The sequence below is a fragment of the Nelumbo nucifera genome, chromosome 2, assembly GCF_055504915.1.
Source record: "Nelumbo nucifera cultivar China Antique chromosome 2, China Antique-T2T, whole genome shotgun sequence".
NCBI lineage: Eukaryota > Viridiplantae > Streptophyta > Magnoliopsida > Proteales > Nelumbonaceae > Nelumbo > Nelumbo nucifera.
In genome coordinates, this window is record NC_142650.1 from 55,075,143 (window position 1) to 55,100,676 (window position 25,534).

Here is a 25,534-nt window from a genome sequence, read left to right on the forward strand (position 1 = left end):
AAATGTTCCTGCAGAAAAGTTTTCAACCTGTCAATGCCCATTTTATCATTCCCGGTAATAACAATATCATCTACATACACCACCAATAGTATTTTTCCTGCCAGACAGTCATGACTGAAGACAGAATGATCAACTTGGCACTATTTCATACCAAACTTCTTTACCACCTCACTGAACCTACCAAACCATGCTCGAGGAGACTGTTTAAGCCCATATATAGCCTTCTTTAGTCTGCATACCTTATCATCCTCCCCCTGAGCAACAAACCCTGGTGGTTGCTCCATGTAGACCTCCTCAAGCAAATCACCATGCAAAAAGGCATTCTTGATATCAAGCTGATATAGGGGCCAATCATACATAGCTGCAAGAGAGATCACAACACGAACCGACCCTATCTTAGCAACTGGGGAGAAGGTCTCTGTGTAGTCAATACCATAGGTTTGGGAGTACCCTTTTGCAACCAATCGAGCTTTCAGGCGCTCAACACTACCATCATGCAAATACTTAACAGTATAAACCCACTTACAACCGACAGCCTGCTTCCCAGGAGGAAGAGCGGTGAGGTCCCAAGTATGATTATGAAATAGAGCTGAGAGCTCTTCTTCCATTGCACGGCACCACTCTAGAGAGGCAAGGGCTTCCTAAACATCCTTAAGAACAACAACTGAGGACAACAAGGAAATAAACTGGCGATGGAAGGCGGAAAGGTGAGTGAGTGAAACATGATTAGAAATAGGATGAAGGGTGCAAGTGCGTTTACCTTTCCGCAAGGCAATGGAAAGATCAAGATCAGATACTGGGTTCGGGGCTAGTGTGGAGACAACTGCCGAATCTGTCGACAGTGATGGAGCCGGAGGAGTAGCAGCCGGTACACGTGGGCGATGTGTATACACTTGACGGATAGGTGAGCGTTCAACAAGTGGTGGCACTGGAGGCAAGGACTTGGTCATGGCTGGAACAAGAGAAACAGAGTCAGCAACTGGAAGTGGAAGAAGGGGAGGTGATGAGGAGGAAGAAGCATCACCGGACCCCAAGAAAAACAGAGTAGACTCAAAGAAGGTAACATCAGCACACACAAAGGAACGTCAAGAACTAGGATGGTAACATTTATACCCTTTCTGGGTCCGAGAATAGCCAAGGAAGATGCACTTAAGGGATCGTTCATCTAACTTGTCGTTCCCAGGGCCCAAATTGTGGACGAAACAAACACACCCAAATACCCGGGGAGAAAGAGGAAACAGAGATAAGGTGGGAAACAAGGTAGTAAATGGGGAATGACCATCAAGGATAGACGTGGGCATCCGATTAATCAAGAAGCAAGAAGTAAGCACTGCATCACTCCAAAAGGGTTTGGGAACATTCATGTGATGCATGAGGGAACGTGCTGTTTCCAAGAGATGACAATTCTTTCTCTCAACCACCCCATTTTGTTGTGGGGTGTAGGTACATGAGGTCTGATGTATAATGCCATGTTAGTCCAAGTATTCTTGAAATGATGAAGATAAATATTCACGGCCATTATCAGAACGAAAAATTTTAATGCGAACACCAAATTGATTGCAAATCTCAACATAAAATTTCTAGAATATGGTAAACAATTCACTTCTTTCTTTCATTAAATAGAGTCACGTCATCCTTGAAAAATCATCAACAAAAATGACAAAATATCTATATCCATTGTATGACCACTTTATAAGGACCCCAAACATCCAAGTGAATCAAAGAAAAAGGACTCGATACACAGTTATCAACCCTAGAACTAAAGGGAACACGATGGTGTTTCCCAAACTGACACAACTCACAATCTAAAACAGAAAGTTGACTCAACGAAGGAACCAAAGATTTCAAAACTTTCAGCGAAGGATGACCAAATCGACAGTGCCACTGGAGAGGAGAGAGAGATAACTGGAGAGCTATTGATGTTCTTCCACCACCATCAAGATAATACAATCCACCAGCTTCATGCCCTCCACCAATCTTCATCCCCGTCTTGAGATCCTGAAAAACACACATAGAAGGGTAAAAGGTAATGGAACAATTAAGTGACTTGGTCAGCTTACTAACAGACATAAGGTTCAACGGAAATTTAATGACATACAAAACCGAGGATAGGGATACAGGGTCCAGGTCAACATTACCAACACCACAAATGAAGGATGTGGAACCATTAGCAAGGGTAACAGATTGTGATGTTGAGCAATGAGAGAGGGAAGAAAACAACTGAGGATAGGGATACAGGGTCCAGGTCAACATTACCAACACCACAAATGAAGGATGTGGAACCATTAGCAAGGGTAACAGATTGTGATGTTGAGCAATGAGAGAGGAAAGAAAACACACCTGGAGTTCCAGTCATGTGATAGGAGGCTCCAGAGTCAATAATCCAGGGATTGGGTGTGGATGCCAAACAAGCCATACCTGAGTGTGTGAAAGTAGTCGTGTTCTGCTGAGATGTTGATTAGACAAACCTCTCATACTCATCACGAGAATAGACCTGTTCATGGGCCGGGCCAGGCCGGGCTCAGGTCGGGCTTTTACTCTTTATTAACAGAAAAAATGTTAGGCCCGAGCCCGAGCCCGAAGCCCGACCTAATAAAAGAAATTCGAATTTTTCCCTATTCAAATGAACATTATCTATTTTAATTAACAAGTTTTTTCCCCTATTTAAATGAACAATGGGCCTACAAGTGAATCAACAACCTTCTTAAATCAAAAAATTTATTCAAATGGACATCACATAGGATTTTCACTTAGGTTTAACTATAGGTCGGGCCGGGTCGGGCTTGAGCCGGGCTATTTTGGCAAAGCCCAAGCCCGGCTTGAATTTTATGCGGGTCAGGCTTTTTGGCCCGAGGTTAAGCCCGTGGGCCAGAAAGCCTGTTCAAGCCCGTTCAGGGGCCAGGCCGGCCCGTCGGGCCACCCGGCCCATGAACAGGTCTAATGGGGGAACACTCACCATCTCCTTCCCGGAACCATCTGTGGATGTAGGAGGCATCTGATCAGCTGAATGATTCTCTTGTCTGAAACTGGAACTGGTGTCACTAGTCATGGCATGATTGGTCTAGGTTGAGGGTGGACCATGCAAGTCATAGCAATAATTAATGGTATGTCCATCCATACCACAATGAGTACACCTCCTCGGACCTGAGCCACATCCTCTACCACAGGCTCCCCCTAAATCCTTACCTCCAGTACGACCACCACCACGGTTATATATAGGTCCACCACCACCACTACGGCCATATACCGGACCATTGCTACCACCACCGCCAGACTGAGCTCTTCGAGCTCCACCTCTAACACCACGGCCCCTTGACACTGCAAAGGTTGATCTATTTGAGACATTAGAGTTCTCAGTAGGTCCAATAGAAGTCCTCCGAAGTCGAGCAAACACCTCTTCTAAAGAAGAGAGAGTTGACCCTCCTAGTATATATGAGCAGGTACTGGTTCATACTCAGATTTCAGCCCCACCAAAAATTGAGTCACGTCAAGTTGTTCTCTCTGTTGTTGCTGAATTTTGACATCAAAAGTGAGGGGGTGATAAACATTCAACTCATTACGGATGCTTCTCATACTATCATAGTACTCCTCAAGACTCTGATTACCCTGTTGCAGATTAAAGTATTCCTGATACAGCTGATATACTCTGGTTGTATTGTCTTGACCAGAATACAACTTCTTAGCATGGTCCCACACATCTTTGGCAGTGTCAAGAAACATGAAATTTACACTAATCTTGGGTTCCATACTATTCCATAACCACGTGATAATTTGTGCATCCTCTTGTTCCCAGTCTTCATACTCATGAGAATCAGTGGAGGGCGTCTCCTCCCTTATGTGTTTCACCTTCTTCTTTGCCTTCAGAAAAATTTCTACAGATTTAGCCCAAGGTACATAATTCTCTCCATTCAGTTTAATGGAGGTCATTTGAACATTCAGTTAGTCAGTAGGTATCATCACATTAGATTTGCTATCACTATTATCTCCCATTGTTGAATTCTGTTATCACTAAATTCGGCACACTGCACACTATTTGATCACACTAGTTTCAGCACTTGTTATTGCTGAAAATTGCACTCTTTACACCACAAACCCTACCCTACGACTACCTGAAATCTCACCACTATATGAGCACCACTCCTTCAAATCACACAAAAAACAGCATAAACCCTAGCATACTACAGTATGAAATTCCATCATACGATCTGAAACATAATTCCTATTTGATTCATAACAGAAAATATGCATAGAAATCTCTTACCTCATCACTTGAAAGACAAACCACACAAGAAGAAAATCAGTCCACACAAGACACCCACTGCACCACACGAATCAGCCCTCTTCTCTTCATCGATTAGGGGAGGGCTTCTTAGAAACCACAGCAACCGACCACACAAGACACAACTGGAGGCATAGAAACCTCCAAGAGAAGAGGGCGACCACTCCTTTTCACCCCTTTCCCTTATCTCCAATCGATGGCAGAGAAATCAAGGGAAAACCCTAGATTGAGTGCGCAAAGAACAGAAATCTGGGCAGATCCGAGTTAGGGAAGAAAGAGGGAAGAATGAGAGAGAGAAAGGAGGAGAAAAAGAGAGAAGAAAAGTCTGGTTCAAATTAGGGAACCTCAACATAAGTATAAAGACATAAATACCCCTACACTAACACAACCCTTGTATACTTGGAGGGGTTCACCTGTAACCAAACAAAGCCATAAACCACTCCCAAATAACAGAACCAAACAGGCAAGCGATTAATAAGTGGTAAGGGCTATCACCATTAGCCTTGCACAAGATGCACTAGTTTGGGGACAAGCACCAATTAGGCCTTTTTCTTTGGAGTAAGTCACAAGTATTACATCTTTCCAAGATGCACTAGTTTGGGCAATGGAATTGGCAGATTGCACCAAAGACTTAAAGAAAGATGCACAAGAAAAAACACTGGAGGGAGATAAGGTACAAGTCTACTATATCCCTTTTTCAAAGGTCCAAAACCACCTCATTCAAAACCTGAATTAACCCTAAAACATTTCCAAGTTCTGAATCCCTAATGCCTCTTCTAAGACCCAAATCCCAAACGAAGCCGAAGTTTGACTCAAAAGGGACCAAAAAATTAGACAATTTTCCCTTTCTATCATGAAAGAGAGAATAAGGAGGGGAACTGGTCTTTCAAAGGCACATCACCCACCCAAAGATGCTCCCAGAATTTCACCTAGTTCCCAGAACAAAGATCATACCTGATGTGCTACAGAAAAGAGGGAAGAATGGCATGTATGGATCGCCAAGGAGAGGTACTAGTAGCCCTTACCAAAACCCCAGAGTCCCAGCCATCATCTGCCTGCCCATGAATGCTCAGTATTTCCTTACCCCACAACTTGTCTCTTTCTCTTGCTAGCCAACACAACCACTTTCCCAGGAAAGTTTCATTTCTCTTCCAAATGTTGCCTAATCCCAAGCCTCCATCGCCCCTACTCCTAGACACTATTTCCTACTTCACCCTATGGTCTTCCCCGTCTTCCCCTGGTTCCCACAAGAAACCTCTCATCAATTTTTCCAAGACTTTTCTTACTTTCTTTGGAATCTTGCAAATAAAAAGATAGTATACTGGCAAGCTAGACAAGGTGGCCTTAATCAAAGTGATTCTACCACCCAAAGATAGGTAGTTCTTCTTCCAAAAAGGCATTTCTATAATCGTACATACCTTTTGCCCTTTTTCTAGGTTGGAAATGATACCTTTTTTCCTCTTAATAAATACATCCTTTAAGGATGGAGATTATTTAATTATACCCCTCAACTGGTTTGAAGTATCATTTGTAGTGCCAATGTTCAAGTTATCACCTACTATGTTAGTTGATCAAGGTTTGGAAGAAAAGAAAGACGCAGCCTGTGATTTTTTTAACAAACCCAATACGTTCTTTGGAGCTACATACACATCTCAAGCTAGCTAGATCCAGGAATAAAAATAATAAGGGCAAAAATGCCAATGTGGTGACTACTCCATGGGATGAGGGGGGTCCACACCTGGGTAGTCCAGTTTATCATCACTAGAGATACTCATTGTGACAAGGGGTACGATTATCATTTTCTACTCATTCGATATTACAAAAAAATAGGGGTATAACTGTCTTCTTCCTTTCCTTCTTATTCTTCTATTCTTCCCTCTTCTGAACCTTCTATTCTGGTTTAATTTCTATTTGTTTTTCTGATTTTTATCAGCATATGAAGGGGCAATTGCTTGGTGTAATGGTAAAATCTTGGGCTGACAACCAGTAGAGTTTGGGTTTGAGTCTGAGAGCAACCACCCTGTGAAAAATGCAGAAGGTTAGGTCCGTAACCAATCCACCCCTCCCATGACCCCAGATAGTAGAGACCACATTTGGCAAGGGCCCTTTTTTCATCATAAAGGAAAAGAAAATACTGGGGACCAAGAAATACTTACGTATCATGCATGTAATACCATGAGGGCAGAAGAAACCCTCGCAACATGGCTGACAGTCGCTAATTCTGACAGGCAGAGTCTTTGAATTTTTTAGGTCAACCTTATCCTGATCGTTAACACTACAAGCCCATCCTGGCTCACATCCAGAAACCCATGCAGATAAATTGCAGTTCTGGTTAGGTTTTAAGTAGTTTGTACTTTTTGCCCCGCGTGTATAGAAAGCATTGAAGTAAAACTTTATTTCCGCCGCGGTACACAATCGGTTTTTAAGAGTTCCTGTAGATCAAATTGAGCCTATTATCAGAAAGGAGATAATAGATATGACAAACTTGCTCAAACGGAAGGAAGGGATTAAAAGAGAGAGAGAGAGAAGAAGAAGAAGAAGAAGAAGAAGAAAAGCAAAATATGACCATTTTGCCCACTGACATTCAAATTCCAATCTCTGTTTTCTGCACCTCTTTCTGTTCTGGTGCAGCTTCTAGACTTTCTCTAGAGCCGGCAGGCAAGAGAAAGAGCAGAGTAGTGGCTCCAATTGCAAAGTGGAAAATCAACAGAGTACAGAGTTCATTGTGGAGGACCACAAACAAGGAGCGCATCTTGTATTCTACTTTGCACTTTAAATATATAAATGCAATAATATACGGATAGAAGATATAGACTAGCAATCAGATGGACATATTTTGGAAATTTGGAAACAGTGTCTACCTTTGGTTTTCTTGAGGCAAGCACCCAGAAAAGTCAAATTAGACGTAAAGTTGAATGCTCCATTCCAGTCTGCATCCCTGAAAGAAAGTTACAGAATTTTAATTAATCAAAAAAAAGAAAGAAAGTTACAGAATTAACTACGTATAGAACATTTCCTTGAAGAGAACCAAGATCTTGAGATAAAGAGAAAGAAGGACGAGTATAGAGTTCAGGAGGAGAATAACGCACGTATCCTTTATACAGAAGCTCAAATGTTTGCTAATCTCCGCACTGAAGACACTGGTAAAATTCGAAAGCCGACTGTAAATAACTTCAGAGAGGAATGGAACCGCCGCAGGATCGTCCAAATGGTTCGAATCTCCCTCATCTTGGCAGCTAATGTGTCGAGTTGAACATAAAGCAACAATGACAAAAATGAAGATAGATCGAACCCACCTCCCTCTGCTCATGTCAATCACTGAGAACTCCGTGCAATGTAGTTCCTATTTCAAAACCCCGAAAATTGATGACAAACACAAAGACCTGAATACTGCTGGAACGAGATGAGGTCGATTTGGAAAAAATTTCTGGTAACAATTTAATCGTGGCATTGCTTGTGAAGATCCTCTAAGTCAGGCGGCATTGAAAATCCCTAAATGACATCAAGTTTTGACAGTTTCAGCAAGTCGAAGATCTGTTGCAGATTAACAATAGAGAGAGCTTGATAATGGCGGAAATTCGAAAGGTTTGCAGCTGAGTCCAGAGAAATGAAGGCCAATTCTTCTGCAAACCTAGGGTTAGAAACAAAACTTCTGGTTTTCAATTGAAGAAATGGCAGGGAGGAAGAAATGGCGGAGATGAAGGGGAAATGGGGGTAGAGAGAGAGGGAGGGAGGGAGTATCTTTTTTTTTTCTTTTTTTTAATTTTATGTGTGTACATAGCGAAGTCAAAAGACTCAAGTCTTGTGGGATCCGTAGACCCACATAGACAACGACCAACGGCCAACTGGACAATACCACTCTAGGCAGGATCATCGATTTTCTCCCGTTAGTCGTTTCTCCGTCGTCCCTTGGCCGACCGATACCAGACAGCCTCTAAATATAGACTGGAATGCCGTAGGACATCTGACTCAGTCAAACCACTCCGCCCTCGCTTTCACTGGCCGGAGCCGAGCTTTCCGCCTCCCTGGCTAGAAACAAGTGAATGCCACACTCACAGGAAAAATAAAGGGACAAAAGGAAAATTCCGGATTACCCTCTATTAGTACAGGCCTAGTGTCACCCGAACTTTTAAAATGTGTGAATGTATCAACTATCGTTAACCTGTACTTGTGGGGTAGGTGATGTCAATTCACGGGTTGGCCTTGGGCTGGGTGCATATTGTGAATGTTTATAGATATCAGTGGAAATCAGAAATCTGCATTGTGCTGTTTTTTGTCAACTTTGGATGGTTGATAAAAGAGAACTATAATACACTCAAAAGAAATTTATGCCTTTTCAAATGGCACTTAGTAGCTGGTTAACAAGTTGGCTAATTACAAGTATTAGATTGGCATGTTTTGAAAGTTCGGGATGTTAAATTGTCGCATTTTAAAGTTTGGGGACCAAAGTGGCACTAAACCCAAAGTACAGGGTACTAATATGGAATTTTCCCTAAATGAAACCAGGGACAATGGGTTATAGGTGGGAATATGCATAACATAAGTAGCCACGTGGCTAAATAATATGATTTATGAGGTAAAATAATACTGAGTATGAGGGATGTCAATGGAAAACAGAGTTCAAATGTGAAATGTCCAAGTGTCCAATACCCAAATCGATTATTTTGTATTCCTATGGTATCATCCATTTAAATAACAATGTATTTTGTGATCAACAAATTATGTAGTTTATATTTGGGGAAATTTTCCGATTAGTACTCTATACTTTGGTTCGAGTTACAATTTGGTCCTTAAACTTTAAAATGCGATAATATAGTACTTGAACTTTCAAAACATGACAATCGAGTATCTCTCGTTAATTAGTTGTTAAGTGGCATGTGAAAAGACACAAATGCCCTTCAAGTGTCATCTAACTTTCTTCATCAACCATCCACTAAAATTAGAACCAACCGTCAAATTTTTTATCCCTACGACAACACTTTTGTCTTTCTTCTCCTCTAAATATTCCATCATCTTTGGACCAAAACCAAAGCAATTTCTGAGAGAAAAGTTTCCTTTAACTACTGTTATGACAAACCGATTTGGGTAGACATGTCATTGGTGCACTAGATTACTACCATGCCAACTTCACTAATTACTTCACCGACAAGTTCTGGCTTGACCCATTTTTCTCTCAAATGTTTCAAGGTTGGGATCCCTGTTATTTCAATACCGGCATGTCGATGTTTGGAAATGGAGAGAAGGAAAATATACAAAGAAGCTAGAGTCATAGATGAGAATATAGAAGCGACACCGTATATACAAATTGGGCTCGTTGCCTCCATTTTTGTTGGTTTTTGTCGGAGACATGAGAGGGTCGAGCATAGATGGAAGTATGGAACCAGCACGGGCTTGGTGGGAATAGTCTGGAAGGCCTCTGCAAGGATCTACATCTTAGACCAGTGGATCCACTGCATTGGAGTGGGAAGGGGAATCCATGGCTGAGATCAGACTCGAAGCGGCCTTGTTCGTTGGATAGCTTGTGGGCACTGTGTGATTTATTCTGGCACGAGCCACTATTTTCAAACAACTAATCAATCACAGTAAAAAGTGAAGCATTATTGTTAACAGTTGTTATTCATGAACTAGTTCAGCAATAGCCCGCTATGCTACAATCCCATCATCCTAGATCAAAATAGAAAAGAAAAAGAATAGCCTTACCTTGGAGCAAAAGGTCAAGTAGTCTCCGGGGAGGAACCCGATGAGAATGCTTCGAATCTCAAATTAGTATTTCCTCAAAGGCAAGATAAAAAAACAGATGGCGCAAAGTTATCACGTACCTCTCTTCTTGGGGGAAGGGGGCCTTTTATAACCACTTCGTGCACTCACTCCCAAGCTCCTATCAGGTCGGGTATCATTGCCTCTGCACTTCTGCCAGTTCGGGTGTCATCATCTCTGTTGGGGCAGACAACCGCCACTGCCCTCTTTGTCGGAGCCGTCTCTGTAACTGGAGGTGGCGGTGGCAAGTGGCCGTTGAAGTGCGGCTGTCAAGCGTCAAATCCTAAATCAGTCAGGTGCACCGCCTCAGGATACGGACTCCTTTGGTGTCAGGTACGGTTGTTTAGTTCGGTGGCCTGGAGACGAAGTGCCGGAGTGGTGTGCGGGGTGAAGTCTTGAGTTCGGATAGAAGTGTGGCCCGAACTGCCCTGGGGTGGGCCAATTCGAGTTGTTGCCCTTTGCGCTCCTCGTAAGCTTCGAGGTCAAAGGGAGAGTTCGGGCTCCTTTTGGGGAGCTCGGACCATTGGTTCCTCCTCTCGGAGCTCACGCCTTGAGCGTACTGCCGTGCCGAGCTGTTGCTCCTACCAAGTCACCTTCGGTTGCTTCCACGTGTTGGGTGGCCAAGAGGTCGGGCCAAATCTTCCTCCATCAATTGCCCCCCACTCCTCGCGCTAAGGGTCTAGCCCTGGCGCGGGGAGTTCGCGAGGTGACAGGTGGATTTGATCTATACTTCAACCGGTTGACTGATGGCGCGAAGTGTGCGTATGTTAGGAGATTTACGGATTCCTCGAGCGCTAAAAAGTCAGAAAACGCGCCAATCCGTTTTTAAATGCTGGGAGATGTGACGGCGGGCGTTTTATTTCAAATTCAAAAAATGCACCACAGTTGTCCTCAATGCTGGGAGACGTGACAACAGGCGTTATTTCAAATTTGAAAAACGTGCCGTTGTCGCCTTCACTGTTGGGAGACGTGCATCGACGCTGCTTCAGTTTCCAAAGACGCAGCCATTCACATCTCGGTCTTAGGAGGCGTGCGGTCAGCTTGATCGTGGGCCGTTGGATTTGTCTCGATTAGAGCCGTCGGTTTTCAGTCACTATGGGTATAAATAGTGGGGGACCCCCAGTCGCTTTCCATTGCCATTCTCCTGCGTTTGCTTCTTGAGCTCGCGTCCAAGTTTTAGCTCGCGTCAACCTTCCGTAGTCCGTTTGCTTTTTCCGGGTGAGTCAATACTTTCTTCCTGGTATTCTTTTCCTCCCGATGTCTAGCTCGGACAGTTTAGACAGTTTCTCGAGGGGGTCAGATGCAGGTTCTACGAACCGAGCTGCATCCCCCGACAGCCTTAGTGAGCTCGAGGGGGAGCTCGAGGAAGAGTTCGAACCCGTAGGCCGAGTCGCCTCGGGTAGTTTGCATCCTCCTCCCGTCGAGGTCGAACGTTAGACAAGTTTGGGCCCTCAACCATGACGCCTGAGGGGTTGTACTCCCTTATCGCCTAGTTCAACCTACCTAGGGAGTATACTTACTTTATACCCTCGGGCGACTTCCCTTGGGAACACGGTCCTGATGAGATCGTGATATTCCGGGAGCAGTTCGGCATTGGGCTGCGCCTACCTTTCCACCCTCTTATTGTCGAGGTTATGAACCACTTCGACGTCACCGTTGGTCAGCTCCACCCGAATTTTATCCGCAATTTGGTTGGGACTATCTCCCTCTTTTGCGAACACATTCTACATTTAGACATGGAGATCTTCTCTTCCATTCTCATGCTTAAGAAGCAAGCGGGTCCCCTTCCCGGGCATAGGCGGGCGTACTACCTGTCTCTTCGCCCGAGGTTCAAGCTTTTACACAATCTTCCCAACAAGGTCCCGGCGTGGAAACGGGACTACTTCAGGGTACGAAGTGCAACGGGGTGGCTATTCCAAACTGGGTGGGGGTTGGCTGCCCCCGACCCCGGTGTTACGCTAGATAGGGAGACGGCAAAGGGCCTCCGGGAATGAGCACGACTCGGGCTAAAATGCCACCATTATCTGACGGAGGCCAAGCTCATCCAGGGCGGCCTGAGTTCGGGTAGGTTCCTTGCTCAGAGGCTTGCCTTTTGTTTTGCTTTCCGTTCTTTCGTTTTCCTGATGCCGAGCTCTTTTTGCAGGTGTGATGGATGCAGAAAAAACTCACGGTGGGAACCTGTTTCATGCCACGAAGAGGAGGAAGCGAGTTACCAAACGGACTCATTCTGAACTGCCCCAAGATGCGGAGCCCGAGGTACCGGGCTATCCGCCAGTGGATCTGCCCAAGGAGCCCGAGATGGCCCCTCCAGTACAAGAAGCGACAGGGGCCCCTTACGCCGAGGCTGCTTATACGGGGGCTCCTTACGCTAAGGCTGCTTATACGGGGTCTCCTTACACTGAGGCTGCTTATACGCGGGCTGGGCCTTCAGGCTCGGAAAGCCAAGGCGAGTTCAGGAGCGTGCTGTCGCCGAACCACACTCTTCAAAAAAGTAGGGAGGCCGTTTACCCTGAGGAGGTCGCGTCGTGGACCGATCTTCCTTTGAACCACGTAGTCGGGCGTGCTGCCTCTTATGCCATGGTGGTAAGTCAGCAACTTTTTGCCGGGCTCCTTGTCATTACCTTTCTCGCTATTGCTCTTTTAACATTCTCATTATTTTTCCTTTTGGTAGGTGAACTCCTCCATCCATGCCTTAGCGGCCTAAGCGGAAAGGAGCTCAAGGCAGGCACGAGCTACTGAAGAGGCTTCCCGCGCTGCCGAAGCGGCTTCTCACGCTGCACAGGCCACGCTAGCGAGGTCTCAGAGAGACACCGAGGCCATGAGAGTGGTGGTGAAGCACATGGTGGATCTGAGGCTAGACTTACAGCATCAGGTTGAATACCTTCAGAAGGATATTAGGGAGAGGACAAAGATCTTTTCTCAGGGCATCGAGGATGCCAAGAAGAAGGTCGTTGAAGACTATATCACCTCGCCGCGCTTTTGACGACCTGATGGTGGGCTCGTACAGAAGGGGTTTTAAACTGAGCCGGTGGATGATCAGGAACACATACCCTGAGCTCGACATCAGCGCCATAACTACTTCACGCATTACTCAGGAGATGGCCAACGCAGCTTATGGTGAAGCAGATTCTGAGGATGAGGTAGGACCCTCGGGTATTGTTGAAGTGCCTTCCAAGGGTGAGGACTGAGATTGTCGGACTGCTGGAATTTTTTTTTTGAAATGTAAACAGAGTATTTTGTAATGAAATGTTCTTTTTATGAAGTGTTCTGTCACCCTCTTTTTTCCGAACTGACTATATGCCTTTGATGATGAGATGTCGAGATCCTTATCAGCTTGCTATTAGCACTTTGCCTGTCAGCTTGGTATTAGCATTTTGCCTTTGCGTGCCCATGCCGAAGAGGTGACTAAGTCTTATGGTGTCGAGGTCCTTGTTAGCTCGGCATTCTAACCCTCAGGATTTGCTAGCAACTCCTAGTCCACTTCGCTTGGTGATTTATAGGTAGTATCGTCTTAAGTTAACGACATTCCACACTCAGGGTACTTGTTTGCCCTCTAATGTTTCGAGCTTGTATGCTCCACCGAGTGCTCTCTTTACTCAGTAGGGCCCTTCCCAATTCAGTCCAAGTTTGCCCACGCCGGGCTCAAGTGCCATTATCTTACGGAGAACCAGGTCATCGATGCGGAAGTTCCGCTTTATTACTCTAGCATTGTAGTACCGAGCTACTCTTTGCTGGTAAGTTGTGGTCCAGATGTACGCGAGGTCTCTTACCTCGTCCAGTAGATCGAGGTTGGTACGTAGCTCGTCTCTGTTTGTCTGATCGTCGTATGCTTGTAGTCGCAGTGTAGGTACTTCGATCTCCACCGGGATTACCGCTTTAGTGCCGTAGGTAAGGTTAAAGGGGGTCTCTCCCGTGGTGGTTTTTTCCGTAGTTCGGTGAGCCCATAGAACACTTGGTAGCTCGTCCGCCCACAACCCTTTAGCTCGATCTAGTCGCGCTTTCAGCCCATGGAGGATAGTTATGTTCATCACTTCTGTTTAACCGTTTGCCTGCGGGTGCGCGACCGATGTGAAGTTCTGCCAAATCCCCATATCTTGACACCATTCCTGAAATTTGATGTCCTCGAACTGCTTGCCATTGTCAGATATCAGTACCCGAGGTAACCCGAAGCGACATACTATGTTCTTCCAAAAGAAGTTCTATACGTTTCGAGTTGTGATTGTTGCGAGAGGTTCAGCTTCTACCTACTTTGTGAAGTAATCTACTACCACCAATAGGAACTTCCTCCCACCTGTTGCTGGCAGGAATGGTCCCAGGAGGTCGATGCCCCATTACGCAAAGGGCCATGGACTGGTGAGATACTTGAGGTCGGCGGTGGGCTGATGGTGGATATTGGCATGCTTCTGACACTTGTCGCATTTTCTAACAAGCTCGGTGGCCTCTGCCTTCATCGTTGGCCAGTAGTACCCTTGTCAAAGTGCCTTATGGGCGAGGGCCCTACCCCCTAAGTGTCCTCCTCATAGACCTTCATGAGTGTCGCGGAGTACGAGCTCGGTTTCGGAAGGTCACAAGCAACGTAGGTAGGGGAGCGTGTAGGATCGTTGGTACAACCATTCGTCTATTATGACATATTTGGTTGCCTGGCGCTGCACCCTTCTGGCTGCATTGCAATCCGCAGGGAGGGTCCCATCTAGCAAAAAGCTCGCGAGTGGGTCAATCCAGCTTGGCTCTGCTTCAAGGACGGGAGCAACCTTCTTTGCCCCCCCCCCCCCGAGAATGCTAGGCCGAGGTAAGTCCTCTATGTACACGGTTCTCATGGCGTTGTGACTAGTGCTGGCTAACCGAGACAGGGCGTCGGCCTCAGTGTTCTCTGACCTCGGGATTTGCTTGATGAAGTGTGACTGAAGTTGAGTAGAGCCTCCTTTACCTTTGCCAAATAGGTGATCATACTTAGCTCGCGTGCTTCGTATTCGCCCGTAACCTGATTGACCACAAGCTGGGAATCACTGCAGATAACTATGTGTTTCGCTCTTACCTCTTGCGTTAGGGCCAGCCCGGCTATCAATGCCTCGTACTCCGCCTCGTTGTTGGATGCCACGAACTCAAAGCGTAACGCGTATTCCAATTTCGTGCCACCCAGGCCGCACAGGACTATTCCAGCCCCGCTGCCCTGTTGGTTAGAGGAGCCATCTACTTCAAGGATCCAGGGCTCCTCATCCCAGTTTGCGTTTGGCCTAACTAGGAGAGATGTCACCCTGGCTGCTACCTTACGGGGTTCAGACTCTATTGGCCTGGGAGCTCTGGGCTCACCCGAACTGGGAATCTCGGACTCAACCGGCCTAGGGACTTTGGGGCTGAATGTGCACTCGGCGATGAAATCTACTAAGGCTTGGGCCTTAATAGCAGTTCGTGGCTTGTACTAGAGGTCGTACTCGCTGAGCTCGATGGCCCACTTCGTCAAGACGATGATAGTGTGAACCTGGAAATATGAGCGGAGTTTTCGAGCTGCAATTATCAGTGCGTATGCCAACTTTTCTATTTGTGGGTATCTCGTCTCTGCTCCCAGCAAAATTATACTAACATAATAGATGGGTTGTTGGACCCGGTCTACTTCTTTTATTAGTACCGAATTGACCACCTCGTCGCTTGCCGAGAGGTACAGTTCTAAGACCTCGCCCTCCTCGGGCCTGGTTAAGACCGACACACTAGTGAGGTAGTTCTTTAGCTTGTCGTACGTGAGCTGGCAGTCTTGGGTCCATTCGAACCCTTTGCCTTTAATTGCTTTAAAGAAAGGCAGGCAGTGGTCTGCCGACTTGGTCATGAAGCGGCTCAGGGCGGCTATGCGGCCATTTAGCCTCTGAACCTCTTTTACCTTTCGGGGTGGTCTCATATCTAGGATGGCCTTTATCTTGTTCGGGTTGGCCTCAATACCGCGCCGGTTGACGATGTACCCTAGGAACTTACCCGAGGTGACACCGAAGACACACTTGTTTGGGTTTAGTTTCATGCTAAATTGACGCAGAATTTGGAAGACAGAGTGTAAGTCTTGTATTAATTCATGCGAAAACTGTGTCTTGACGACCATATCGTCTACATAACATTCTATCTTCGTGCCAATTAAAGGCTGAAACAGCTTAATCACGAGTCTTTGGAAGGTCGCCTCAGCATTCTTCAGTCCGAAGGGCATGACCTTGTAGCAGTACTGGCCGAACTCGGTTATGAAGGTAGTTTTTTCCTCGTCAGACAAGTCCATCCTGATTTGGTTGTAGCCCGAGTAGGCGTCCAAGAAGCTTAGCAACTCATGTCCTGAGGTCGCGTCCACTAGGCGGTCAATTATGGGGAGGGGGAAGCAATCTTTCGGGCAAGCTCAATTCAGGTCGGTGTAGTCGACGCACATGCGCCACTTGCTGTTTGCCTTTTTTACCAGAACTGGGTTGGCTACCCAGCTCGGGTAATGAACTTCCCTTATGAAGTCTGCTGCGAGGAGCTTCTCCACCTCCTCATCAACCGCCCTCCAGCGTTCTGGGGCTAAGTTGTGTTTCTTCTGTCTAATGGGTCTGACTATAGGGTTAGTATTAAGTTTGTGAGTTATAAGGCTGGGGTCAATACCGGGCATATCGACCGCGGACCATGCAAAAATATCTAAATTTTGAAGTAAGAAACTTACTAGTTTGGATCATAGAGGTTCCTGGACGGAAGCACCGATCTGTAATGTCTGAGTCGGGTCCGCAGCTGAAGTTGGGATTGCGACCGTTTCTTCTATGGGCGCAGCTCGTTCTTCGCCTTGCTCCGTAGGCCGCTCCAGTTCAAGGTCGTCGGCCACCTTGGTTTTTCCCTTCAAGGCGGCAACATAGCACTTGCGGGACTCAAGCTGGTCGCCCCGCGCTACCCCCACACCGAAGTCTGTAGGAAACTTCATTGCCAAGTAGTAGGAGGAGACCACTACCCGTAGGACATGAGTGATTGACTTCCCTATTATGGCATTGTATGGGGAGGGGGTCGCGACCACCAGGAAATCGTGGTTGAGTCTGACCGCATAGGGCCAGGTGCCGACTTCCACAAGTACTATTATTTTCCGGAGGGGCCTGACTTCCTCTCCGCTGAAGCCCACTAGAGGAGTGTTTGCGGGCTTCAACTCGCTTCTCTACAACTGAAGCTGGTCAAACGCCGACTTGAAGAGAATGTCCGCCAAGCTGCCTGAATCAACAAGCACGCGCCTGACTTCGAAATCGCTGATTCTTAGTTTTATGACAAGCGCATCATCGTGGGGGTAGTGGACCCCTCGCGCATCATCTTCCGTGAAGAAAATTGGTTCCTCCGTCCTTGACCTCTTCGGAGGGTTCTGTTCTTCTCGGGTAGCTTCGTGAACTGACGCCCGGGCCGCTGCCGAGGTACAACCTGATACTACCGAACTTCCCACTATCACGTGGATGGTTCCCCGAACTGGCCTCTCTTCCGGAGGCTGTCTTTGCGACTGTTCGGCCGGCCTGCTATTAGACACGGGGGGATCCTTACCGTACTCCCCTTGCCGACCTATCTTATTATTATTATTATGTTGTACAAAATTTCTTAAGTACCCGTGACGGATGAGTCCCTCTATCTCGTCCCGAAGATTATTACAATGTTCGGCACTATGACTGTGGTCTCTGTGGAAACTGCAGTACAAGTTTTTGTTCCTCTCGTTTGGGTTCCCTTTTATGCGAGGTGGCCACTTTACGTATGGGGCGTCTTTGATCGTCATCAAGATCTCAGCCCGCTTCGTGTTCAGGGGCGTGTAGTCTGTCCGACTTGCCATGGGAGTTCGGAACGGCTGGCTTGGTTTCGGTGCCCGAGCTGGATCCTTCCGGCTGTCTCCTTGATTGGGGAGTTATTCTCTCTTCCTTTTTTCAAATCCACACCCAGTCCTTCGGTTGATCTCCTCCTCCGTTCGCATGAACTTGTCTGCGAGCTTAAGGAACTCAGCAATGGTCGTGGGCTGGTTGGCCACTATGTGCCACTTGAACTCCTTGTGTGTTACCCCCATCTTGGTTGTCGCGAGCTGAACTACGGGGTCCAAGCATGGGATCTGTAGGCATGCATCGTTAAACCGCTTGATGTAGCTGCGGATGGGCTCCCCTTCCTTCTGGACCATGCCGAGGAGGCTCTCCTCGGTTCGGGGGCACTGCTTGCTGGTGACGAAGTGCGCGGTGAAGACCTGCACGAACTGGGCCCAGTTCCTTATTGACCCGCGGGCCAGGTTCCTGTAGCAGGTGCGAGCCACTCCTCTGAAGGTGGTAGTGAAGGCTATGCACATACAGGACTCGTTGGCCCTAGCCAGGTGCATTTGGGATGGGAAGGCATCGACATGGTCGCTGGGGTTAAAGGACCCGTCATACTTGTCGAGTGGGGGGAGTTTGAAGTCTCTAGGCTTAGGAACTGCAAGGAGTTCTAATGACAGGGGGGAAGGGACTGAGAGGATTGGGGCAGCCTTTACCTCTTCCGGGCTCGCTTCTTCTTCACCTCGGAGCTCGAGCAGGACACAGGTTGCGGTTCGGCGGTTTCGCCGATGGCGCCTTTGCTGCTTGGAAGGCCCGACGTTGGCACTGCTTGCCTCGGTGCTCCCGATCTCGATGGGCCTGGACTGCTGGAGGTAGTCCGCGGCTAAGGCGCTGAACCGGTTTTCGGTGTGCAGGGGCCCGTCCTGAGAGCGCCGAGGTGATGCTGACTTGATGGATCGGGTTCCTAGTCCGCCGGCGCATGGCAAGGCGGGGGCAACCGCTCTCTCTCTCCTACTGGGGGATGAAGCCTGGCTTCTAGAGGGGCTTCGAGTCTGGGGGGCCCGAGCTTGGGAAGCCTCCTGGTGGGGGCGCCCGCCTTGAGGGGAGGGCTTGGCTCGCCTAACGGCAGGGTGCCGAGGTGGGAGCTGACTTTGAGGCAGTTGGGGGAACTGCTGCTGGTAGTGGTATTGGGATAAATGGTGCAACATCTACTGCTGGTAGATTTGATGTTGTTAAAGATGCTGCATTTGGGCTTGGATGGCCCGCATGCCATGCACCAGGTCATTAAGTTGGTTCTGGCTAGTTGCTGGGGGAACAATGGTTGGTTCAGCAAAGGTGGTTCCAACAGAGGGAGGAAGGGGGACGTTCATGGCGGGAAAATTCACGGGCGCCACTGTTCGTGGCGCATTCAGGCTGGGGATCCCATCCGCCGGAAGGGGGATGGTGAACTGTCCAATGCACACCACGGGGACTTGAAGTTGTTCCCCGGTGGCGTTCATCTCCGTGCTACGTCTGGCATTGCTGGAAGAAGCCATGGGTGTTGGGGTTTCTTGGAAAAAAGGTGTTATGAGAGTTTTAGAGGGAGGCTTTTAGAAGCGTTTCCCACAGACGACGCCAATTGATGGAGTGCAATCCGGTCAGTCCTAGCTGTCAACGATCTTGCCTCTGACTGGAGCAAAAGGTGCTTGAAACGGGGAAGAAAGCGAGTAGTCTCCGGGGAGGAACTCGGTGAGAGTGCTTCGAAGCTCAAATTAGTATTTTCCTCAAAGGCAAGATAAAAAACCAGATGGCGCAAAGTTATCACGTACCTCTCTTCTTGGGGGGAGGGGGGCCTTTTATAACCACTTCGCGCACTCACTCCCAAGCTCCTGTCAGGTCGGGTATCATTGCCTCTGCACTTCTGCCAGTTCGGGTGTCATCATCTCTGCTAGGGCAGACAACCGCCACTGCTCTCTTTGTCAGAGCCGTCTTTATAACTGGAGGTGGCGGTGGCAAGTGGTCGTTGAAGTGTGACTATCAAGCGTCTGATCCTAAGTCAGTCAGGTGCACCGCCTCAGGATACGGACTCCTTTGGTGTCAAGTACGATTGTTTAGTTCGGCGGTCTGGAGACGAAGTGCCGGAGTGGTGTGCGGGGTGAAGTCTTGAGTTCGGATAGAAGTGTGGCCCGAACTGCCCTGGGGTGGGCCTGTTCGGGTTGTTTCCCTTTGCCCTCCTCATAAGGCTCGGGGTCAAAGGGAGAGTTCGGGCTCCTTTTGGGGAGCTCGGACCACTGGTTCCTCCTCTCAGAGCTCGCGCCTTGAGCGTACTACCGTGCCGAGCTGTTGCTCCTGTCAGGTCACCCTCGGTTGCTTCCACGTGTTGGGTGGCCAAGAGGTCGGGCCAAATCTTCCTCCATCAATAGTGCTTCGTCAAAGAGAAGATATCACTATGACAACAAAGGGCTTTGGAGTTTGTGACAGAGAGCTTGGACTCTATTTCATCTTCTTGTGGAAGAAGATGATGAACAGTGTGTTTTATTTCCAAAGATAATTTTGGCATTTTCAAAAGTCTTAAATTGCACATGAGGTCATGTGATATACATAACTGACGGTCCATTAATGGCAAGTACTAGATTATCGTGTTTCAAAAGTTCAGGTACTAGATTGTCGCATTTTAAAGTGTAGGATCAAAATTGTCACTCGAGCCAAAGTATAGGGTACTGATTGGGAATTTTCCCATATATTTATACAAATGCATTTTTTATGTATAGGTTAAAAGGGATTAGTTTTTAATTGTTTAATTTTGATGAAACCAATTCATAATGTGCGGTCTCGAACCACCATGTATGAATGGAATAATCGACTAGATTGTTCAAACGCCTCTAGTGCATCTAAATTCCGTTAGGCTGTGTTTGGTTGCTATGCACTTTTATTTGCACTGGTACAAATGTATGAGAGAGTAAATGAAAAAAAATGCAAATTCTCATTTAATTTTGTTTTGGATTTTATCTCTTCATGTCTTAATTTACTTCATTTATAATGCAATCAAACAAAATAAGCTAAAATTTAAAACAAAAATAAGTCAGAATTTAAATTCAAACAATTTACATTGCCATAATTTTGCATCGATACAAATTTATTTGCATTGCAACCAAACACAGCCTTAAGGACAACCACCAAGAAACTTGAGATTGTGTCTCCAAGCCATTTCCTAACAGAATTTGGATTACTCAACGAGTATAGCACCTCTTTTATAAATGGACAAGTCATTTAAAAAAAAAAAAGTATACATATAACATACTATATCTTTATTCCTGTTCTCACCTCGTCCTTTGTTTTCCTTGTCGATCAGCTGCCTCGGATCAGTCTAACAACATCCTTGTTCATTTACTGATTTAAGCATTGAAAAGCTCAGGATACCTCGTTTCACTTCATCTCTTTTATAGGTGCTTTTGAAATCAGTTCGGCTCATCCGATTTCCAACTCCTCCTCAATTCTCTTATTTGTTGTCCAAATTCAAACTATAACAGATTCTTTCTTTATTTTAAAAATAATAAACTCAGGTTGAATCCAACCCAACACCTGGATCATATTTTGATTTAAGCTTTAAATAATCAGATCTGAATCAGTGTGGAGACAATTCTTGTAGTTAGTTTTTGTCTTATTTTGGCTTGGTATTTGTTCTATTATTGTTTTTTTGTCTTTTGTTGTAGTATCTTTGTTTTTGGTTTAGTTGAAGAAATTTTAAATTACCAACAACCCCCCACCCCCCCCCCCCCAAAAAAAAACAGTCTCATTCATTGTGCCCTTTTGCATGCATGTCTAACTATCAGTTTCCTTTGCATTGATTTCAGACACCATCATCTTTAATGGTTTTAAATTTAGGAGATTTCACCCATTTCCCATGGTGATTGAGATTGTTAATTTTACATTGGATATAGATAATCACCCTGTGCTTAGAGGGGCAACCTCTATGATACAGCCGATGTAAGAGATCCTCCAAGAAACCAAGTTGGCCACTAGCCTAGGGCATGAAGATAACACTCACTTTTATCTTATGTTCATGTATTTAGGTTTCATGAAGAAAAGAATCATGTTCCATTGCTGGGTGTGGGCTTTGGAAAATGATGCCAATTGGCTCATTAAGGGGTGTTTGACTACATGTTTGATTTTGCTTAAAAAAACAAACAAGAGACATATCATCAAAATTATTGTATTTGTTTCTGTTTTCAAAAATAAAACCAACCATATTATCCAATAACCCTAATATGAATATGGATGTACTACCGATGAGAAACTATCAATACAACTTTCAAGTTTCAACATGATCTATTAACTGCACATCTAAAACATTAACGTTATCTCAAAATTACAGTCTCCTCAATGAAAACATTTTGAGATGTGCAACTGAAATCTGAGTTGATAATGTATTGTTAATAGCAGATCCAGACCCCATTAGGGCTTTTGACTTGGCGTTGCCATTTATGGTTGTAGAATAAAGGCTTATTGCTTAACAGCTCAAGGCTTGGGGTCGGTCGGCAATCCAACTTGCATAGAAAACCTACCTAACCTGGTGAGGAACATTAAAATTATTGCCAAGTTGGGTTTTAATGCCACCACTCATGCACATACTCATTACTCAAGCAAACTGCATGTCTACTGGTAAGAGCTAGTTAGATTTCAGGAGATATGCATCATCATTCCTAAGGAGGATTGGTATCGGATAAAGAAAAACAGGGTTTGGGTTATTTGCAAGTCATTTGTTTTTTTTTTCTGCAATCTCAAGGAGGCGGCTAGAATGGCCATTCTACTCAACCAAACAGACCACTATTCTGATAAACCAACAGACCCTAGGTTGTGTTTGGTTTGAAAGAAAACCTTTTCTTACCTTTTTTTTGTCAAACCAAACAGAGCCTTCTGTTTTTACTTTTTTTTAGATGATATATGGAATGCTGAACCTCCCAACCGGTCGGTTGACATTGTAAAATGCCGTTAGACTTTCTATGCCAAGCAAATGAATTTGAGGGAGAGAGAGATAAGTGGTTTGTCGAAACATTAAAATATGTTAGCTATTATTTTAAGAACCATTATTTAAATTTAAGATGGCTTTGGCTTGTGGCTGAAGGGCAAGTATAATTATTGGCGTGATGCATGTCTTTTTCTTCTTTATTTATTTATATTTTCCTTTCTTTTTTGTTACATGTGAGGGGGGAGGGGCTGAATTATGAACCTACCACGCGTCTCAAATTCAAAGGAAGGGCTGGGTTAGGTGTCAAGATAGTAATAGAGATTTTAGATTTTGTGATTACTATGGATCATAAGTAAATTTCTCTATTTCATTTTTTATTGAACTTCTGATAGAATGGGTTAATTGGTTCAGTTGCTAAGGCCTTTGGATGCATTTGGATGCAGGTTGTAGTAGAGACGTGGGATTTGATGATGTACATTTTGGCAGTTCCTTGTTGTATAGTGGCTTGGATGTCGAGCTAGTGGATTTTTTATTGGAAGATGATTTGGATGTCGAACTGAATGGGCTGAATTAGGAGGCTGTTCGGGTGCTGAGTTAGGTTGATTGCTGAGCCATGTAGTTCTCTAGAGAGGCCTATAAGGAAATAATGTCAGAGTGCTCGAATTGTTTTTATCCGGCGTAGGCACTCTATTGCTTAAGTTAGTACTGAGTTGTGTGAGCTGAATGCTAATATGTTAGTAAGCTTGTAAGCAATAAATCATACCTCTCCCCTTTGAGGTTAGAGGTGAGGCCTATATATAGGCGTTGTTTGGCATGAGTTTCATGCATCACGTTTAAGATCTCCGGGAGGTCGTGCCTAACTGGTTTGAAGTTCTCGGAGGTAGTCGTGCACGTAGACCAGTCTTCCCACCTTGTTCGGTTTCCTTTGGAACATTCAGTGCGGGGGCCAACTTCTGAGAAACTCGAGAGTGATGGGATGCACGAAGAGGAGGTCAATGAGCACATCTCGTAGGTCACCACCTGGACCTCAATTAGGTCGGAAAGTCCTCGTGGAGGTCGCTCCTCACATCGAGGTCCCTTGGAGAAGTAATGACGAGGTACCATAGGTCGGCCCTAGACGAGGTGCTGCTAGCCGCCCTGTTGAGGTGCTTGAGTTGTGTACGAAGTCACCAGTTAGGATTCCACAATGTCGGTAGAGGCTAGGGTTGTTCACAGGTCGAGTTGGGTCGGTTTACTGAGATTTTTTCAACCAACCCGACCTGATCGGGTTACCTGAAATAGAAATTGAAACCGACCCTGTGTTAAGCAAAACCGACATTGTCAGTTTGAGTCGGGTTGGGTCGGTTTCGGCTCTAAGTTCAACCATGGCAATAAATTGGTAGATTGGAGAAAAAAGACTAAAATTTGATGTAAAAAAGGACACCTAATTCTATTAAAGAAAGAAGACTGAAATTGGTAGGGAGCAGACCAAGTTAGAATAGAAGTTATCAAGAAAATAGAAAGTCAAACTGTATTAGAGAAAGAAGACTGAAATTTGTATATTTCAAGAAACCTTCTAATCTAAGTAAAAAATGACACTTAATTCTAATTGTAATTGGTTGCCTATTTGGTGTAAAAGACCATAAAAACTAGGATCCTTTGATTCTTTTCTTTAAACTTTTCCAAAAAAATTCCTTGTCTAGTTGTCTTACAATACTTGCCATTAATGTCATTCATAACTAGAAGACTATAAATTAAGTTAGGTTGTAACTAGGATAGAGACAACTTAGTTAAGGAGGATCTAAGTAGGTTGTAGATACTAACTACTAATTACTAAGGGTTCGGTTCGGGTTGGTTTCGGTTTTCACATATGAAAATCGAAACCGATCCAAACCATCGGTTTGTGATTTTTTACAACCCGAAACCGACCGGTGCTGAAGAAAACCCGGCCGATTCGGGTTGGATCAGTCTGGGTTGGTCGGGTTGGGTCTTCTTATGAACAGCCCTAGTAGAGGCAGGTCACTAGGTCGGCAATAGAGGCAGGTCGCTAGGTCGGAGGCGAAGGCAGGTCGCCAGGTCAAGCTCCATCGCTTTGGCTAAGGCAAGCCACCGCATAGGTGGTGTCTGAGTGTCATCCAACTATTCCAAGATGCCATGTGTCATGATCACTGGAGGGCCAAATCTGCCCTCATCAATTGCCCCCCACTCTTGAGTTGAGGTTAGCTCAGCGAATGGAGTAGCTTGTTCCTTTTGGCGGAGTGACTAGTTTGATGAACTCGTAACCATAGATGTTGGTTTAGTTTTCTCCTCAAGTCGAAAGAGTCCAAGTGTTGAATGTAGCCTTACACAATACCTCAATTTCTTGATTATCAGTGCATAAGAGTGAATTCATCCGCTCGAGGAGAGGCGAAGCATTCACTCCAAAGACATCTACCTTACTAGGGATGTGACCATCAAGGAGTTTTGCAATTCGGCCCAATACCTCAAGAGCGAGGTTTCGCCATGCCATTCAAGAGGGGCTTTGAACTGCATAATTGCCTCGCCAGGTCGCTCCACTTAAGTAGACTACAACATAATGTCTCTCAAGCCGGTTCTCGAAAGAGTAGCCGATGAGGTCGATGCGAAGCCTGAAACCGAGGTGGAGGTCGGCTGTGAAGAGATCGGCCAAGTTTGCATGTCTGCTATGGTGTTGAAAGAGAACTAGTCTTCCCTTTCTTTGTTTTTTCTCTCCCCCCGTTTTTAGGATCGGCCCTGAAATGCTGACATCCTTTGAGATCTATTTAAGCGTGTTGCCGAGCTAGATGAATCGGGGGC

General features: G+C 45.8%; 1 protein-coding gene across 2 annotated transcripts in view; it reads right to left on the bottom strand.

Annotated features, from left to right (window-relative positions):
• Positions 1 to 8,048, bottom strand: part of LOC104586363 (ABC transporter G family member 28-like) — a 140,015-nt gene extending 131,967 nt beyond the window's left edge. Inside the window, exons 1-3 of one of the 2 annotated variants that reach the window (XM_088897991.1) lie at positions 7,369 to 8,048; positions 7,141 to 7,217; positions 6,436 to 6,711 (exon numbers count right to left, since the gene is read on the bottom strand). In XM_088897991.1, the coding sequence (XP_088754117.1) occupies positions 6,436 to 6,711; positions 7,141 to 7,217; positions 7,369 to 7,589 (574 nt within the window). In that variant the 5' untranslated portion in view covers positions 7,590 to 8,048. The remainder of the gene's footprint in view (positions 1 to 6,435; positions 6,712 to 7,140; positions 7,218 to 7,368) is intronic. The other variant, XM_088897993.1, reaches the window with a different exon arrangement.
• Positions 8,049 to 25,534: the final 17,486 nt, after the last annotated feature.